The following is a 19,693-nucleotide window of genomic DNA, read 5'->3' as shown; positions in this document are numbered from 1 at the left end:
ATGATGCACCACTCCTGCTCGGCTCAGCTCTGGGTGTCCACATCCGACTGGAACTAACTCCAGTCCCAATCTCAGGGAGCTTAACATAAGGCCTGCGGCTGCTGAGAGCCAGAATTGCAAACAGGAGCGACACCAGCCGAAAGCATGTTGGTAGATTGGGGTGAAAAACACTGTGTACCAAAGTCTTCTGTTGTGATCTGTTTTCTCAGTTAGCTATTGATGGGGATTTGTTTACGGTTTGGCAGTCGCAGTATTTACCCACTGATCAATTGGCAGAAGAAAACAGATAACAAATGCACACTATTTATGCAAAAGGCCCATGCAGCTATTTTATGGTGGCTTACTAGAGGTCCTGAAACCCGACTTGTGTGCACTGTTACCTAGCAACCTGTTATAAAGTCACCGGGGAGTGAGATGCATCGGTAATTTTTTGTGTGTGTGCATATTTGGATGTAAATGTAAACTTGGTGACTGTGGCAATGCAGCCCATGGGAAGAGAAGATGTTAAAAGGAAAGGAATACATTTTCTGGAGGGATTTTTCTTTTTTTTTTTTTTGAATTCCACTAACTCTTTGGTTGGTGGGGCCCTATGATTGATAGCTGCTATCACCGTGGTGCTGTGCCTGGCGTTGTCTGTGGCTGTGATCCCAGGACCAAAAGGCCAAATCCCAGAGAACTGTAGCTGGGTTTCTAGCTCTTTCCCTCATCAAATGTAGTGTCATAGTGGTTAGCACTGGGTCTCGTCCCTCGGCGTCATAACGGTGCCATTGTTCTTGCGATGATTTTTGAGCTGGACTCTGTGCGTGCACCTGCTGGGACTGTTGGGTGCAGCTGTTTGTGGGCCCCGAGTCTGCGAGTCTCTGTGCCAGCCACGCCACTGTCTGCAGAACTGGAGCACAGTGACAAATTCAAGCGTGCACATACCTACTTGTGTCCAAAGGAGGGGTGGAAAACACTTGATTCTTTCTTGCTTGGTTATTAAGGGGCGTCTTTCTTGCTCCTTCAACTAAAACTGAGTATAAAAATGACTTAGGAGAACCCAGTGGGGTTAAAAATTGCTGGTGGAAATGTTTTAAATGGACGCTAAATCTTCCTCCTGTCCCTACCCTGGTTTTGATGTTTCCCAGCGTGTGTGATTGTGAAATCAAACCCCTTCTCCGAACCATCAACTCTTCTTCTGCCTGAGCCCACACTTAACATTCCTTGGTCCTTCAAGATGAATGCTGCTCCCCAGAACCGAGGCTTCTCCGGCTCAGCACCATAATTGATTCCGGGAAGAGCGTGGGGCAGCCCTTGCTCCTGGCTTTCTGGACTGAGGGAAAAGAATAATTCTGTAAACTTTGCTCAGGGTATTGCCCTAGAAGGCAGCCCTTTGAGGGCTGCAGCCCTGCGTATTCACATAGATTTTTCTTGGGAGCCAGCAGACGTACACACATCAATGCATGTCAGGGCACGTGATCCAGGGGTCCCATGACGGGGTGTGCATGGGAGAGGGGCTCACCTAACCTCAGAGCACTTAAGTTACTGCTGCTTCTGTGCCTTCTCTCCAGTATTTCTGTATATTTATCCGGTATCCAGCAGCAGTTCTGACTTTGGCTGCACATTACACTTACCTGGGGTGTTGTGTTTTGTTTGTTTGTTTGTGTTGTTTTTAATGCCAGGGTCCAGCCCCACTCCCAGAAATTATGATTTAATTGGTCTAGGATAAAGACTAGTCATTGGTATTCTCTTTAAAATCCTCAAATGATTCTAAAATGCAGCTGAGATTGAGGATCACTGCTGTGGAATACAAGCTTGGTAAGTGGTACAGTTTTTTTTTCAGGACAGCTCTCTTCCCTTGCCTTCTCTCCCAGAGCATGAGAAAGGGCACAGAGCTGTGAGATGGGTCTGAGGCATTCACTGCAGGTCCAGGTTGGCATGAATGAGAGACCTGGCTGAGTCATGTTCATCGAGCCCCCCGTTTTGCCTCATGGGGCCTCATGACAGGAGAACTGAAAGAAGCATCTTAATGTTCTCTAGTTAGAACTAGAAAGTCTCAAGACTCATCTAGAACATGAAGGAGCTGGGAGTATTACCACTTGGAGGCTGGTTCAAAGTTGCCTGCCATGAATGGCCTTACCTCATCTCTTGTTTCTGAAAACTATACTTTTCAAGATCTAAAATTGAATTCTAGCTCTCCAAATTATAACCAAGCAGTTGACAGAAAATTGACTTGTCAGTTGTTGGTGGAGAATATCTTTTTGTTCCTGGTTTTCGAAAATAAAAGATATGAGCCATTTCAACTATTTTTAATTTGGAAACTGGCAAAAAAAAAATTATGCTTTCTCCCACATGCTATTCCTTTTAAAAATTGAGGCTGAAACAATTTTAACTAGGAGAGGTGAACTTTTTAAAGCAATGACTTACAAATGGGTGCAAGCTGAAGTGTTTTTTAATTTACTAGGAGCTCAGCCATAAAATAGCAAAGGTGTTTTTGTATACAGAAAGGGGAATTGGTGAATGTGTTTGTATCCCACAGGCCTTTGTTCTGCCACTTCATCTATTTCCTACAATTTTGTGCATTCGTAGTTATACTATGGTTAGTCAATGAATGGGAGCTCCCCATCCTGTGATACCTTTGTTTGTGCTGCTGGAGAAGGAAGAATGGGAGATGCACAGTGAACTGGATCATCCTTCTTGCCTGGTGGTTCTGACTGGCTTCCTATAAAACAGCTTAACAAATGAGCCTTCTTTCAAGGACTAAGACTTCAAGCCCTGGAGCCAGGGGGCTCTCCCAACGCCATGCTCAGGTGCCTTCTCCAGTGGGTTTATTTTCCACAAAGTTCTGTCTTCAGTTTGGCCTTCTTTTTAATGCTGCCTTGCTTTTCTCATGATGGGCACTCACTGACCATGTGACTAAAATTCCTGGTGTCCGACGTGGATTTAGGGGCCTGATACATGCAGGCAGCCCGAATGCCCTTGAAAGCTTAGATTTTTATTGAACCTGGTGGTGATTCCTGTAAGAAGGAGAGTGTGGCTCCTTCCTGTTGTTCAGTGACTTGGCTCCATGAAACGAGGACTGATCTGAGTCACAGAAAGGGGCAGGTGACATTACAAGAAAGTGGGACCTGGAGTCATACATACGTGTGCCGGAACTTCAGTGGATGGAGACTGTGTGACATTTACTCACTGTTCATTATTTTTCCTTAATAATCACTTACATAGTGCTTTACTCTGAGCCATTTAATGCATTTGAACTTCATAACAGCCTTATAGCAAAATAGTATTCCCATTTTACAGGCGAAAACTAAGGAATAGAGTGGTTAAGAGACTTGCCCAAGTTTACACAGCTAATAAAAATGGTGGAACTGACATCACCACCAAAGCAGTATTACAAGGAATCTTAGAGGGACTTCTTTAAGACGGGAGGGGGGTTAAGGATGGGTGAAAGGGGAAAGGATTAATGAGTACAAATTGGTTGTCACACAGTAGTCATGGGGATGCAGGGTATAGCATAAAGAACAGTCAGTAATATTGTAATAACTAAGTATGGTGCTAAATAGGTACTAGATTTATCAGGGTGATAGATGGGAATGGGGCTGGGGGCAGGGTGAAAAGGTGAAGGTATTAAGAAATACAAATTGGTAGTTAATACGGTATGGGGAATATAATCAACAATGTTGTAAAGATCATGTAAGGTGCCAGGTGGGCACTGGACTTATCAGGGGAATCACGTCATAGACTGTGTAGATGCCTGACCAATGTGCTATACACCTGAAAGCTGAAGTAGAATAATACTGAATGTCAACTATAACTAAATATATACGTAGATATAGTCACAGGATGTGGAGTACAATATAGGGAAGATAGTCAATGGTGTTATAACAGCTATACAAGATGTCAGGGGTGGTAGCTTGGGGGGCGGGGTTTATGAGGGGTTTACATGTCTAACTATTACGTTGCTTTGTACATGTGAAACTAATTAAAAAAAAATGGTGGGACTGAGATTCTAATCCAGGGGGGCCTGGCTCTGGTGTTCCCTCCCCCAGACCCCACATCACAAAGTAAGTTAGCAGTGAAACCAGAACTGGGCTCCTCTCTCTGTCCTGTGACATTGTAGAGTTAGCCAGGGTTCCCAGCACGGGTGCTACTCTCTGAACGTGGTATGTTAGACGCCATTGGAAGTTGCATTAATACTTGTAGGCTTTTCAGGAATTACTTAGTGCAAAGAAGAGTAGTAACAATAAGGCCAATTTACATTTCTGTAGAGCTTTCCAGTGTAAAGCGTGCTTCCAAATATATTGTCTGACAACAACCATTAGCTGAGGAAACCAAGACTCCGCGTAAATCCTGTAAAAGAATCATGACTGGATTCCAGCCAGATCTTTCTTTTCTCACTGCTGGACAGAGTATATCTAGTTCTAGAATTGCCCTCTAGAATAATTTTTTTATCTTGACAGACCCCTGGAAAAGCTTTTCAAAGTCTATGTTTCTGCAAAACTGAATTCAGTTCATTTTCTTCCTTTTCTCAGAAATACATTTTCTTCTACTTAATACTGTTACTATTGTTACTACTTCTGCTATTACTATTATAAGCATTATTACTAATGAATTGTGTTTACAGTGAGCTGGGCACTGTGCCAACAACTTCATGTCTCTTTTCCTTTAACCCTCTCAGCAGCCCTATGGGGTTAATAATATGGAACCTATTTTATAGATGAGGAAGGTGAGGCTTAAAATGCTTCAGCTACAAGGGACAAAGCAAAGCTTCAGCTCTGCCTAACTGCAAAGCCGTGGCTCACGACCACTCCATTAGCTATTACCTAATTTTTTTTCTCAGCTGAGTGAGCTGTCTTTTGACCTCGTCTGCTTCACTGTTTATTTTCCTTGGCTTCAAACCATGGCATCATTTCTAATGCATGTTAATTCAGTCACTAATCTGGTTAAAGTTTTCGGTGTCTTCTAAAATAGATGTACAGTCCTGCCCTTCACATGCAGCCCTTCCTGGCCATCACGTCACACCTAGACAGCTGGCCTCTCCGGGTCACACCTAGACACACCTAGACAGCACCCCCAGGTGCTCCCCCACCCCCAGGCCCTCCAATGCACTCTGAAGGACCCTTCTTCTACTACCTCTTTCCTCGGGCCCTGCCTCTACCTGCCTCCTTTCTACTGGGTAACCGTATTCCCACAGCCTTCACAAGCTCATAGGTACGCCCCTCTCGTTTCCATTTCTCTGGCTTTGCTCATGCTCCAGGGGTCTGGTCACTTGAACTGCGGAGGTCCATGTATCTTCTTCCTCCTGTTAGATAAAATGGTGGTGGAAGGGGGCCGGGGGGGACTTTTTCTAAAAATAATTAATAATGTTAATAAGGCTAAAGTAACTATTTTCATGTACCTCTGCCCCACAGTGGTCCTGTATATAGAGAATTTCTAGCAACGCAGGTGCCATTCCTATCATGCCCTTCCCCGGCTGCCTAGCCTGTGTAAACGCTAGCCACCCTTCCAACAATAGTGCCCACTTCTTTAGTAAAACCTTTTCCTGTTATTCTGGTCTTTACTACTGGTCCCTGTTGTGCATTCCAGTGGTACTTAGAGTCTTTATCATCCAGGCTGCTGCTTGTATTATTGCTGGTTCATTCTATTGCTGTGTGTTAGTCTTGCTTCTTCCACTGTTTCAAGTTACTGTGGGGGGAGATAATGTGTCTTTTATAACATCTTTGTCTTTGTATCATCCACAATGCATTCCATGATGGATTGATTATAAGAAAAATATTCCATTAGTCATATTCTAGAAGTCAGGTTTGCAGAGGTCGTGATATTACTTCACTTAAAAAGGATTTGCAAATTCACACCCACCTCCATCGTGCTTAAGAAAGAAGATGGAATAAAAGGTGGTGGTCTGTGGAAAGTAAGCAGGCTGTTTAAAGGGAGCCCCGAAGGGTATGAGGACCTTGGTGTTGCCGTATGTCTTATGTTCTAGGACCTCAGCTTATAGAGTCAAGTCTAGGAACTGGACTCTGTCACAGAATTAAGTAAGAAACTTTTACACAATTTAGCAGCTCAAAACAATCACCCTTTTCTTAGTTTATGATTTTTGTGGATTGGCAACTTGGGTGTGGTTCATCACGGTGCTTCTTTGGGTCTCCCCTGGGCTGACTCATCTGTCCGCAGTCCATTGCCAGGTGGGCTGGGGCTTGGCTGGACTAGGGTAGCCTGAGCTGGGGTGGCTTCTCTCTGCTCCCCAGGGTGTTGTTCTTCAAAGGGCTAGCCCAGGCTCGTTCACATGGCAGCTGGGCAGGGTTCCAAGGAGAGAGCAGAAGGGCACGGGACCTCTGGAGGTGAGGCTCAGACCTGGCCCACCATCTTCCACTGACCAAAGCAGGCCACAACTCCAGCTCAGATTCAGAGTGGGAAAATAGACTCTACCTCTTAATGGGAGAAGGAACAAAGTCCCATTGTAAAGGCGTGGGCTTTTAGGGAGGGGGAGGATCATTTTGGCCATTGTATAATCTCCCACAGCCCAGAGTTCTTCAAACTCTCTGGGTGTTCCATGATGACATAAATCATTTTTTAAAAAACTGATGTATAAACCAGAATGTCAGCATAGTAATTACAAATGGCAAGCGTAGCCATTAAGAGGAGATGTCATTTTGGGCAGATGGTCACGAACTTCCCTGAAAAGTGTTGGAAATATATTATCCACTCTTTAGGCTTTCTTTTCTTCTAGGCTCCAATCATGTCTTGCTATTCATACATTTCATTCTTTGGATTTAATAGGATGAATTTAAAATACAGCTTTCTTTCACATTTACTCATGGCTTGATTGGTTTTGCAGGACTTATCCTTCCTGCTTTTGACAAGGGAGATATCCTGTCTGTTAAGTGGATTTCTGCAGATTATGTGCTTGCTGGTTTTAGTGGTTTCGTTCATGGAGAAAAACCTTATTTATTTATTTTACAGTTCTTAAGGCACCACTCATTGTTATTACTCTGACCCTGTGCCAGACGCTGTTTTGTTTTCCCTTTGTCACTATGTCTATAATTGTCGTAGCTGTCATAGGGGACCTATGCAGTCTTGGTTTGGGGACACACATCCTGAAGTGTGGCCAAGGATTAGCTCAGGTGGGGATTAATGGGAAATACGAGATGGTTAAAACTTCACTAAACACTAATTACAAAACTACTTAAGGCAAATTAAGTAGTTTACCTTATTGGAGAGCAAGATTTAAAAATATTTAGCTAATGTTTTAAACATTCTATTTAGATATAATATGCTGAACATCTAAACGTAATACTCCACTGTTATTATTATTTAATTAAATCTTAGCTTTCCTTATGATTTCAGAGAGCAGTTTTTTCTCACTTAAAGTGCATAAAATTATCAAAAAAATCCCAGGTCCCCAGCCAGGTCATACACACTTACATGTATTTACAAGGGAACGTGGGGACTTGTAACAGCACTGGTTTGTAATCTGGAGAGTTGAGCTCTGATTCTGTCATTAACAAGCTATGTGATTTTTAAAAGGCCATATCCTTCTCTGAGCCTGTTTTCTTATTATAAAATAAGGAAGTGGAAAAAAGTAATGGTTTTCATGTTGTTTGTTTTTTTTTAACAGTGAACCTATTTGTTTTCAAACAAAATCTTAAGTGCACACTCAACATATAAAACACATAACATGTATTTCTAAGTATAACTTTAGCTTTTTTAGTTCACATTTATTATATTCATTTAAGCAGTCAAGCAATTAGAAAAGCGTTGCTGTTTGGTAAGCGTGAAACGTGGAGTTACTGTCATGATCAGATGAGGTCTTACGGCAGTGTAAGTATCTAGTGTATTTCTAAATTTATTTCTCTGATTGCCGTTTCAAGAAACACCCTTCACATGGGGACCCTGTGGCAAATGAGGGCAGATTTCAAACAATTCAACTTGGAATCACAGCATCCCTTCACTTACATATATTCAGATGCTTGAAAGGAGAATATAATAATAAAAAGTTTTGCTTCAAAGTCGACATTTAGCCACTGCCCTCCTTCTTTATCGTAATAAATGGCAGACTGACAGTATCCCAAACTTTCAATATGCACTAACGCCATCTCTCATTCTATAATAACTCTTGGTTATTAGTCAATCAACTATTATTTGGAAATTGATTTCATTTCACTCGTCTCGGATTCCTCATCTGCAAACTGGGGATAATACAGTAGTAGTCCCTACGTCAAAAAATTGTTATGAGAATCAGAGAAATTAATCTATGTGAACACTTAGCATAGCCCTTGGCCTGTAGTACGTGTTCTATAAATGATATTATACGTCCAGATATATATCTATATATCTACATATATATCTACATATATAGATATATATCTACATATATAGATATCGTCTGTTATCTACGATAGCAGCTTCACCAAAGCAGATATACTTGAATCTATCCCGGCATTGATTTAAGGCAGTGTTTCTCAGCTAGGGGCATGCCCAGGGGACAGTTAGCAAAGTCTGGGGAAAATTTTTGTTGTCACAACTGGGAAGTATATTGGCATCAAGTGGGTAGAAGCCAGGGATGCTGATAACATCCTATAATGTGCAAGACAGTCTCCCACAGCACATTACCCAGTCCAGAGTGCCAGTGGTGCCAAAGTAGAGAAAGCCTGATTTAAGAAATGCCTATAGACTCTAGTAGTACCCTAACTGTACAGTTCTACATGGATACACATGCACAGGCGTGAATGTTTTCAAAGATCAGTGCATAGCCAACGACTTCCTTATTAATGATCGATTACTAGAACTCTAACACTTTTATGATAGCAGGAGAAACTGTATTACCTGTGACACACAAAAACCTGAATTAACTTGTCAAGATAAGTTAACAGATTAGTGGTCTCCAGTGAATTGACATTTTATATATAATGCAGCAGCTGAGGGTGCGTGTTTTAAAATTAATTTTAAAATAATCTTCAAAACTTAAATTAGAAACAAACATGTATTAGAACCCCGAAGTATATCCTAAGGTTCCTTGAAACACTGGAAACCACTGATCTATGGTACCTTCCAGGTGCAAGAGTCTTTGGCTCTCCTTTAAGGTGAGGTAGTTAAGTAAAATTCTCATTGCTCTAGTTTTTTGATGTAGCTGTTGAGCATTCACAAAATTGCTAGATTCTGAAGTAAAAGTGAGAGCTCTGTCTTATTAAACTCGAGGAAAATGTCATTTTCCTTCACCAGAGGGAACTGACGGAACAGAAGCTGTCATGCTGCAGCTTGTTCCTCCTCTTCCATCCTCGTAGTCCAATCTTCACCAGCTTCTTTCCTACCAGAAAGCGTCCCTTACCTTCAAGTCATGCCCCACTCTTCCCTTCCTCATGAACAGTATTTAGTTCACTTCGGATTACTTATTTTGCAAAGCCCACCATCCAGCTGCTTAGAGTTGTATCCTGGAAGAAACTTGGGCTGTCTTGGAGACAGATTGGGGGATTTTCAACCAGAAGCCCTAGAGTCTAGCAGTTCTGTGATTTTTTTTGGGGGGGTGGGTGGGAATGTGGGGTGGCTCAGTCTGTTAACTTCTTGGGACCTTACTTTCCTCACCGATAAAATGAGGATAGTAATGACATTTACCTTGTGTGGTTGACAGAAGGATCAATGCCTGCGTAACTATTCAAATGCTAGTTGTATGCTTTATTAAAACAAATAATGGTCTTTAAGGAAGTTATATAGAATTTTCCTCAAGGAGGGGCGTTGTGCTCACAAGGAAATCTCCATGTGAACTGATGACACCATGCTTTAAAGAGGGTTTTCTTTTATAGCTCATTAATTCCTGCCTATTAGAATTGGAAGTGTGGAATCATTTTATCCCAGTGGCCATTCCATTCCTTTGCCATATTAGCCTTTATCTTGAATCCTCAAAAAGCTGATTTGTTTCCTTTGAATGGCTGCACAACTCCATTGAGTACATGAACTTACAGATATGAATCATCTGTGATCAGTGGCTCAGGTCCTAAAATGTTTAGAACAAACAGTTTGAGAAGGGGCCTCTTGATTAGTGGGGCTTCTTCACACCATTGGAGTATCTGGAAGCTTTAAGATACATACACAGAAATCAAGGCAGGTGCTGTGCAAGTCCTTTACGAATTGAGTTCTATGTGTGCACAAATCTTTTTGTTAGTAAGAATGAAGTCAAGACTATGTAGTGAGTCAGAAATGATTGCTTTTCTCTTAGCAATTTTCCCAAAGGAAAAGAAAACACTTTTAATTCCACCTTGCTCTGTAGAAAGACTGTGGGTTTTTAAACTTAAGATAATGAAAAACGATGGCAATTATTCAGTCATTAATTTTAAAATACAGGCTTTATGTACTGTTCTCAGTGCAAATGTTTCTGGTTATTGAAAGAAAGCAGGGTAGCCTTCATATTTCTATTTTTCCATTTTTGATTTCGACCCAAATGGTTGGGAAACTAAAACTTGAGCAAAGAAGTGTCTCCCACGTGGTTTTTTGACATGTCATTAGCCTTGTTTACATTTCCCCAACGCTTTACTCGTTTCATGCCATTCTTAGCGTTGTCAGGCTGAAAACCAGGTAGAAAGGGCCTTGCAAGTATATAATCCAACCACATCCAGCTTGCCTTGTTTTTTTAAGTGTCTTATTGAAGTTCTGTTAAATCCGGGGTGTACCAACAATTCTAAATAGCTTTCTTTTTTTCTTAAGTCTTAAGTAGCATGTATTCTGCCTAATGCTCCCAGAAGCTACTTACATCTTTAAAGGGCATCAGTATAATGGTTGCCCTCTCTTAGAAGCTGGGATTTGCTTCTAGGGCTGTAATAGTTTCTTATCTTTTTCCTAGCCTCACCTTAGAATTTTGAAACGTTTTAAAATAAAAGATGCAGCACTGAAGCATTTAAAAAATACACAAAAACCTAACCATTCACTTCATATTATTCCTTCCCAAAGAATTGAAGTTACAGACAGAACAGACCACACACCATTTAATCACTCTGCTATAACTAACTAGGATGATGTCGGAAAAGGATTTTATGAAGGGTTCTGGAAGAAAGGCTCAGGGCGAGAGAAGCTTTAGAAGGTAGTTAGCAAAACCCCCAGAAGCCGGAGAAATATGCTAAATAAACAAAGTCGTTTTAGGAGCTACCTTCCTAAAGGTTGGGAATACATACTTGTTGCAGATTGCTCTAGAGACTGTCTTGGTTCCCTTTGGTTCAGATTCTGATGACATTGTCCCCAAAAGGCTAGACTTTAAGCACTTTCCTTCAGGTCTGGACTCCTTTAGTAATGCTAGAGTCCAAGTGATTACTCAAAGACACCTCAGTGAGCGCTGTGGTGTAGGCAACAAAGCTTTTAACTTTATCTCTAAGGTCTTATCGCCAATCTAATGATGAGATCCAGGGAAAGCATTTCTGATTGCCTTTGGTGGAATATTTTGAGATTCTTAGTTTTTGTTTACCAGAGGTAATAGAAGAGTGCCAGTTGATGTCACTAATTTGTGGCCAATACATTTTATTCATTCAACAAATACAGATATTGAGCACCTACTATGTGCCAGGCACTGTTCTAGGCACTCGAGATCCATCCGCATTAAAACAATGATCATTGCCTTCATGAAGCACAGACCATACATGGTTAACGTAATAAATAAGAAAATTACATAGTATGTGATTAGTCCGTTTGGGCTGCTGTAACAGAATACCACAGGCTAAGTGGCTGGAACAACAGAAATTTATTTCTCACAGTTCTAAAGGCTGGAGGTTCAAGCTCAATGTGTTTCTCCTGAGGCCCCACTCTCCTTGGCTTGAAGATGGCCACCTTCTTGCTGTGTCCTCACATATGTCTCTCTTTTTATAAGGACACCAGTCATATTGGATTAGGACCCCACTCTAATGGCCTCATTTAATGTTCATTACCTCCCTGTCTCCAAATACAGTCACCGTGGGGGTTAGGGCTTCGACGTAGGGATTTGGGGGAGGGGAACACAATTCAATCCATAACCATGTGTTATCAGGAGATGAATATTTTGGGAAAAGGAAGATTAGGGTAGGAGAGATTGGGAGTCCTGTCGGAGTGGGGATTGCAATTTTGAACAGAGTGGACTTCATTGAGAAGGTGGTATTTTAGCGGACTTGAAGCTCAAGTTACATTCAATTGTTGTTACACAGCATGGGGATCAAAGATGGAGGAGTGGTGTGAGGGAGGGAGGTAAGGGACACAGGATGGCAGCCCGTGGACCTAAGTTCCAACCCTAGCTCTTCCTCCTTATGGTAGCAGAACTGCCAAATGTCATATTGGCCCTCTAGAGTCCAATTTCCAAATCGGCTGGTCTATGTGAACTTGTGATTCCAGAATATACATTCTTGGCATGAGATAGAAAGAAAGCTCATGCCCGTGTGTTGGCTGGGGACAGGGGCAGATAGGTGTTTGCTTTGGGGGATTTCTTCCTCGTATTTGTTCAGCAGGAATGGGCTTAAGGCTCATTCTAATAATCGTTGCTAAGAACCTTGTATTAGGATGAGATCTTCTTTCTCAAAAAACAAACACACCCAAAATAAGCAGCCTAAAATTCCTACTATGTGGCCCTTTAAAGGGGAGCAAGATGCCTGTGAAAGGGACAAGTGGTAAGAGAGGATGCTTGTCTTTCTTCTCGGTTTTTCCTGGGTAGTATGTAGCTTAGTGGGTGAAGGCCTTAGTGGGTACGGTGTGGCCAAGCCACAGAATCCATCCCATAATAGGCCAGTTAGCTCTGCCCTGACCACACACTCCACACCAATCAACCCTGCTAAAAATGGAAAAAGGACATAAGTGGAAAAACTGGTGAAATCTGAATAGAATCTGCAGCTTAGGTCATCGTAATGTGAATTTCTTACTTCTGACAACTGTACCATGGTTATGTAAGCTGTTAACATTAGGGAATACTGGGTGAAGGATATATGGGAACACTGCAAACCATCTTTGCAACTTCTCTGCAAATCTATTCCCAAAATAAACAATTTTTCATTAAAAATGCCCTTTGTGGACTTGGAGATGACTTGGGCTACAGACAGGAACCCAAAACACAATGCCAACGGCATGCCCCGCTGTTTGTGGTATATCTCTTAAGTGGCAAAAGTGGTATATCTCTAGTATGAGCTCTTCTCTCTGGCAAATTCTCAACCCTCACTTTTCACCCCACCCCAGGTTTTCACTCTGGGTATTGCCTCTGACACATGTTTATCATCAATATTTTATGGCAGAACAACTGCCCGAAGGCATTATTCTATACTAGGTTTAGATAGGGAGAGGACAAATAGGTCAGGGTGGCAGCATCATATCCAGGAAAGAAGACGTTGAGGGAAACCAAAGAGAAAATGCCCAAACACTTTGTAGGGGCAGCATTTCCTAAAATAGGATAGGTTTGAAAGATTCAGAAGCCCACATGATCTTGGAGTGTATTGTGTTTTTGTGCCCAGGGTCAGCCAATTTTGATTAGGCCATACTCCCTCCTGCTGTTAGCACAATATGATCGTGCATCCATCCTTCATGAAGTTGGGGGCAGCTAAGAGGGGGATTGGCCTTGTGTGTGTGTGTGTGTGTGTGTGTGTGTGTGTGTGTGTGTGTATAAAATCCCTTTTTTCTTTTGACAGCTGCAAATCAGAAGGAGCCCATGAGTCTTAACTTTAAAGTAAAAGAGGAGCCTAATGAAGAAGAGGCCCTCAGTGCCACCTTGCCTCGGTCCAGCTACGTATTCAGCCCGGAATCTGAAGTGCCAGCCCCAGGCATCTCTGAGGACACCCTTAAGCCCCAGGAAGGGAAGGGGAATGTGCTAAGGCGGGATGTGTCCGTCAAAGCAGCATCTGAACTGCTCATGAAACTATCAGGTAATTGATTTATTCTAAAATGTTCACATTCGGATCATTTCATTTGCAAACCAACGGGGCTGCTTCCTGCGTGGGTTATAATTAGCCTAATGGCGGCAGCATCACATTATTGTGCTGAATTCAGGAATGATTGGATTACTTGGCTTAACTACCTGTATTGTGTGTATGAGTGTGTTTGCAAATGCTAGCCGTGTACCTGTCCTGGTAAACACAGCCTTCTTTTTCTGGCTATGACTGCAAATTGTGGGAAAACACTACTGCGTCCTAAGATGACGTGGATCATAATTTTAAATGGATTCTAATGCTAGTCAAAGCACTTTTGCTAATTGATCAAAATATCTATCTTTTCTTAATAGAGAACCTTACATTTTTGTGCATTTATACTTTATATTCTTTAAGGGCCATTAAAAATATTTTTCTTCACTTAATAAGCAGTTGAGATGGCACTTGAAGTAATTACCAATAGAGTTGCAGTGAGATTTTAGGAATAGAAAATTTCATAATGGGATATTACAATAATTAATCTAAGTCCTTGAGATGAATGAATGCTTTTTTTACTAGTATCTGAATGTAATCCCAGCCTATCAAATGTTGGAAAAAATAGGTTATAATTTGAAATTCAAGTACTTTGGATTCTTTTCCACCAGTCTCCAGTCTGTCCCATCCCTTTTGGAACAGGAAAACTAAACATTTAGTGTCTTTTAAATTCAAAGGTATGACTTTCAGAACATAGAAAGAAAACTTGTGTCAATAAGAGTACTTACCAATTTATATCCCATCCTTAGTTTACTACTGCTTAAAGATAATTTTTAGAAACTATATTCAAAATGCTAAAATCAATCAAAAGCTGTTTTCAGTTTGTAACTTGCTGTGCTTAGACGATGAAAGCAAGATATGATTTAGCGGGGGCTCTTTCTTCCTGTAACTTCATGAACGATTCTGACTGTTTCTGGTTGACCAGTAAGTTGGAAGGTAAGACATTAATAGTGAGGAACTTAGAGTCATTAAATCAGAACAGATGAAATTCCTGTATTTGCCAGTTGGTGGGGTTAAGAATTCTTTCCTTTGGTGTTAATTCAGAACACACTGTAACTTCAGGGGAACACGATTTGTTAGAGACAACGTATACTACTACAATTATCACATCCTGTTGTAGCCCCATTTTTCTAAACTTTGCAATGACAGTGCAGCTTCTCTTATGTAAATGGGAGGTCTAGCAAGAGTGTGCTGATTGCTGAACACTGAAAGTTTTAAAAAATGATGTTCAAACCAATATATTTTCATATAGTTGATCCCTCCCTTCTGTGTCAGAAGGTCTCGGTGACATAGAGTCATCTGTCTGTTGATTTTCCAGTCAATTCAGAGAGGTCACACAGCTCTCTGATTCTTTTCTATAGCGTAAGCTTTCACAGCACAGTGATTTTAATTCTCTTCCGACAGTGACTCGTGTTCCCTCCTGATGGTAAGATGTTAGTATGTGATATTTCTGTTTCAGAGTTTGCTGTGCAGCCACTATTGTGAGCAGGGAAAGCTGGGGTGGCACCAAAATATAATATGCAAAAATGAGATTTCGGGAAAAATGTTCTTTCAGAAAACATTTTATCTTCTTAATCTGTTGGATGATGCTATTTGAGTCAATGAAGTAGGAAATCATGTCCTCGATAACGAGGCCCCTCAAACAGAATACAGCTAAGCAGCCATGCACATTTGAAGGTATTGGTGGACAGCAATGGCCTTTCTAAATGTTTATGTTGAGTTTTATTGAGTCCATGTGCTGTGGGGTTAAACGACAGTTTGAATGGATGACATGGTCGTCTTTCCAAAGGACATCTGTCCTGCTTTGTGGTGTGGAAGTGAAAATTTGTTTGAAGATTAAGATAACACTTTTTGCCCCAGCATTCAAGGTGCAAGAGACCTAGGTCAAAAAAATGCGTCCCAGGCCCTACCCTCTAGATGCTTATGTGTAGTCAGAAGAAATCCAAGGCAAGGAAATTCATTCAGTAAGTGGCTTGCACTTGGCACTTCCTACTTCTATGCCCTAACAGAGTGTGGTCAGGTAAACTGCAAAGAAGTTTCCACGTTAGTCCTAAAACTAGGCCTGTGACGTAAAAACAAATGTTTTCATTCCTAAGCTGCAAGGTAAAGAGGACTCACCCTTTAGTAGGTTTAAAGCAGATATTAGAGTTTGTAATCACGGATAGATCAGTGCTCTCAAAAGAAGGAAGATGTGAGGGAAAAACTTGCTGTGCTTCCTTTCCTCAAGTTGTAACTTTAGCAATTTCAGTGTTGTTGCCCTGAAGTCATCCAAGTACAGGGCTTGTCAGTTTCTTCAGATCCCCTTTTCCATGATATTCCCTGTCCTTCTGTAGTCAAGAGTAGTAATGCATTTCCCAGAGCATCTACACAGGTCAGTCAGAGCCGTTCCAGGTGCATCTCACCTGATACCCCAAAGCCTTACAGCAGGCATTCTTGTGAGCGGGAGTCCCTGCTGCTTCCTGCCGTGCTAATTGTCATTTATTGCCTTGTGTCCTGCTGGGGAAAATCCTGCTCAGAAAGAGTTGGGTGAGGAACGTACATCCCATGCATTATCATACATCTTTTTCCCTCTGTCAATTTAGACCCAAGGAATAGCTAAGATGTAGAATAAAAGGATTCTTCTTCTCTGTTACTTCATTCTTGGAGAATAGAAGCTGTGATCTGTAGTAGTTCAGGCCCTTTCAGCCTTTTCATTGAATTAATAAGAGGAAACAAGCCAATAATTTTGGCTGCTTTATTTCTAGTTTTCAGTTAATTTATGTGAATTCCCTAACAATGGATGTTGGGCACGTGGCCCAGTCAAATATCATGTGAAACTTTCCTTTGTGAAGAAACCTCTGTAGGTATATTGTTTTCCAAATTGACATTTGTGTTTTATGAGAAAAAACACAGATGAGTTAGAGACTAGGCTAAATTTTTCATTAACTGCGTGTTTGGGAAAATCTGAGTTTTCTTCCTTCCTGTGTCTCAAGTTCTATTTCCAGTTGTTAATTGGGAAGTCAAGTGCCTGACAGCTGGGCCAAGTACACTGATTACCATAAAGAAAGCAGCCCGCTCTGAGGAAAACACTGGATGCCTGCAACTAACTACCTGTTGTGATGTGACACCAGGCAGCCAAAATAATCAGACTTTTCTGCTAAGCTTATAGTTGCCAAAGATAATTCCCAGAAGTCTTGATTTAAGGAGGCCCAAAATTCCGAGGTTCAGTATGGAGGATAGGTAACATTAGGCAGACTAAGAGAATCAAGTCCCTATTAAACTCTGGTTTTGCAATGTCTGGTGACCTCGCAAACTGAGGGAACAGATGTGTTACCACAGATAAGACTGAGTGCTGAAGATGACACAAAATTTTATCTGCTCTGCTCTGTTGTACTCTTAAGAGAAGTCACTAGACTCAAAGAGATGAAGAAGTGTGCTCGTCTTCCTTTGGGGAGCCACATGGTTACATGGGAATGCAGATATAAAATGTACCGTGTAGCAACTATACACCAACAAATTAGACGATCTGGAAGAAATTGATAATTTTCTAGAAACATACAACCTTCCAAGGCTGAATCAAGAAGAAACAGAAAATCTAAACAGACCGATTACTACCAGTGAAATTGAATCAGTAATCAACCAGCTCAAGAAACAAAAGTCCTGGACCAGATGGCTTTACAGGTGAATTTTACCAAACATTCAAAACAGAATTATCACCTACTTTCCTCAAAATATTCCCAAAAATCCAGAAGGAAGGAAGGCTCCCAGACTCTTTTCACGAGGCCACTGTCACCTGATCCCAAAACCAGACAAAGACATTACAAAAAAAGAAAACTACAGGCCGATATCCCTAATGAACATAGATGCAAAAATCCTCAACAAAATATTAGCAAACCGAATTCAGCAATACGTTAAAAAAAATATATCACGTATGGTTGAACCTAGAAGTAGCAGATAAGAATTCCATTTAAAAATATGAATTGCACAAAAATAAGTAGCTGTGAAGTTGGAGTTATTCAGAAACATTATTGAAAAATTAAACATTTAAATGTATCTCACATGGTAAATAAATCTTCGTATTCAGACCTGAATTTGAAACACGTCTATTGGTTTTCTTATTTCTATGCTGAAAAACAGAAATGGAGTGGATTTATATTCATTTCTGATTTATATTCATTTATCCCTGCCTAGTCTTGGAGAGAAATATACATTATAATTGCCTCTTGTGGAGGAATCTGAGCAGGGCCTGGACTTGAAATACATAGTGATGTAGGGCTCAGGGAATCACCTAAGTAAGCTAGGGCTTCAGCTGGAGATATTTAGAAGCAGGTAAACTTGGGTAGGAAGAAGTTTGAAGATGAATTTAATTTCTGAGTGAACTGAAGCAGAGAGGAAAGGTACCTAAAGATTGACCTTATTAACAGTTTCAGTTAAGGCCCTTTTGATTGTCAAGAACAAATCCCCTTGAGCCAATTTAGGCAAGAAAGGAGCATTTAATAGAAGATGGGGGTTTGGGGTTGACTTATGGAACAAACCCCGGGGCAGGGATGCAGCAGGGCCTCGGTCCCCAACTGGAGCCAGAGGCTGGAGGACCGCATGGAAGCCAGGAGGCTCTCCCTCTCCACCTCAGTCCTGCTTCTCTCTGTGCGTACAGATGGACTTTTTGTTACCCAGCCACATGGTGGAAAACGGAAGTTGCCATCAGCCTCTGAGTTCAAAAGAGCAACTAATTTCTCAGTCCCAATTCCCGCTGATTGCCTCAGCTCCGACTGGGACCCACCAGTGGACACTTCAGTATCTAAGGGTAAGGGCATGTTGAGCAGACGTGGCTGCTGTCATGTAGGATGAATGAGAGGAGAAAAATCCCCAGAAACCCACCTAGGGTGGGCAAGAGTGAGGGTGCTGTGAGACCAGCAAGAGAAACAATATGGAGGAGCCGCAAACGTTGAGGGGCAGTCGTTACTGTTATTGAAATGTTAACTGTGAATGTGTGTTGGCCTGTGGGTGATGTTTACCTTTCCTTTCTGGTAGACTCTCGGAGAAGTCCTGCCCAGCCTGGACTCTGCCTAGCCAGCCCCAACTCAAGACGTGCTGAAGGCAGGCCTTGTCAATCAAAGTGTGGTTCCCCACACCTGCAGAATCAGCATGTGTTGGGGAGGATAGAGAAGTACTAGAAATGCACATTCTTGAACGCTACTCGGGACTTAAGGTTTTGAGAAGCCCCACAAGTGATTCTGACAGCTATGTTTTGAGAAGCACTGAGCGGAGGAAATGGTTAAACTAGAGAGATAAGTGTTTGTTTGTTTTTGTCCAGCTGAAAAGAATGCCTTAGGCTGATGCTGATAAAAGAACAAAGCTCTATTAAATGTACACTTTACTTTTCAGAAAGAATCATGTCTCTTCAGTGGCGATTCTTTTTTATTTATTATGAAATAATGGTACCTGGGAACCTTTTTTAGAAGGACACATGTACCTAATATATCAAGAGGATGTTATGGACCTCAGATAATACTACTGTTTTCAGTGTTTTTTGCTATTTAATTTCATGATTATTCCTCGGCAATGCTGGCATTCTTTTAGCAGGAAAAAGCAACCCCCTCGCCCCCTACTCCCTTTCCCCAACAAATCAGACCATGTCAGGGATCTTCTGTTCTAAAGAATTCCTTGAAATACGTTAGAGATTTTAGCTAAATAATTTCTCAGGGCAAAAGTTATTCATTGTTCTATTTGGTATGTCTCCCTTGGAAAAGTATAGTGTATTAAACTTTATAAGCGATAGGACTTCAGTAATCATCCACAAGGCTGGAACATAGGTGTTTTAGTTTTATATTAATGTCATCTCACAT

General features: G+C 41.4%; 1 protein-coding gene across 10 annotated transcripts in view; it reads left to right on the top strand.

Moving 5' to 3' along the window:
• The window catches only part of ZNF827 (zinc finger protein 827), a 154,064-nt gene that overhangs the window by 47,959 nt on the left and 86,412 nt on the right, over positions 1-19,693 (top strand). For 9 of the 10 annotated variants that reach the window (XM_033134378.1, XM_033134370.1, XM_033134377.1 and 6 more), the window contains one exon: positions 13,599-13,832. The exons of the other annotated variant lie outside the window; for it this stretch is intronic. In XM_033134378.1, coding sequence (XP_032990269.1) covers positions 13,599-13,832 — 234 coding nt within the window. The remainder of the gene's footprint in view (positions 1-13,598; positions 13,833-19,693) is intronic. 10 annotated transcript variants of the gene reach the window in all.

The sequence above is a fragment of the Rhinolophus ferrumequinum genome, chromosome 18 (assembly GCF_004115265.2).
Source record: "Rhinolophus ferrumequinum isolate MPI-CBG mRhiFer1 chromosome 18, mRhiFer1_v1.p, whole genome shotgun sequence".
NCBI classification, from domain to species: Eukaryota; Metazoa; Chordata; class Mammalia; order Chiroptera; family Rhinolophidae; genus Rhinolophus; species Rhinolophus ferrumequinum.
The sequence above is the reverse complement of the archived record's forward strand: the minus strand, read 5'-3'. Positions and strand labels throughout refer to the sequence as shown.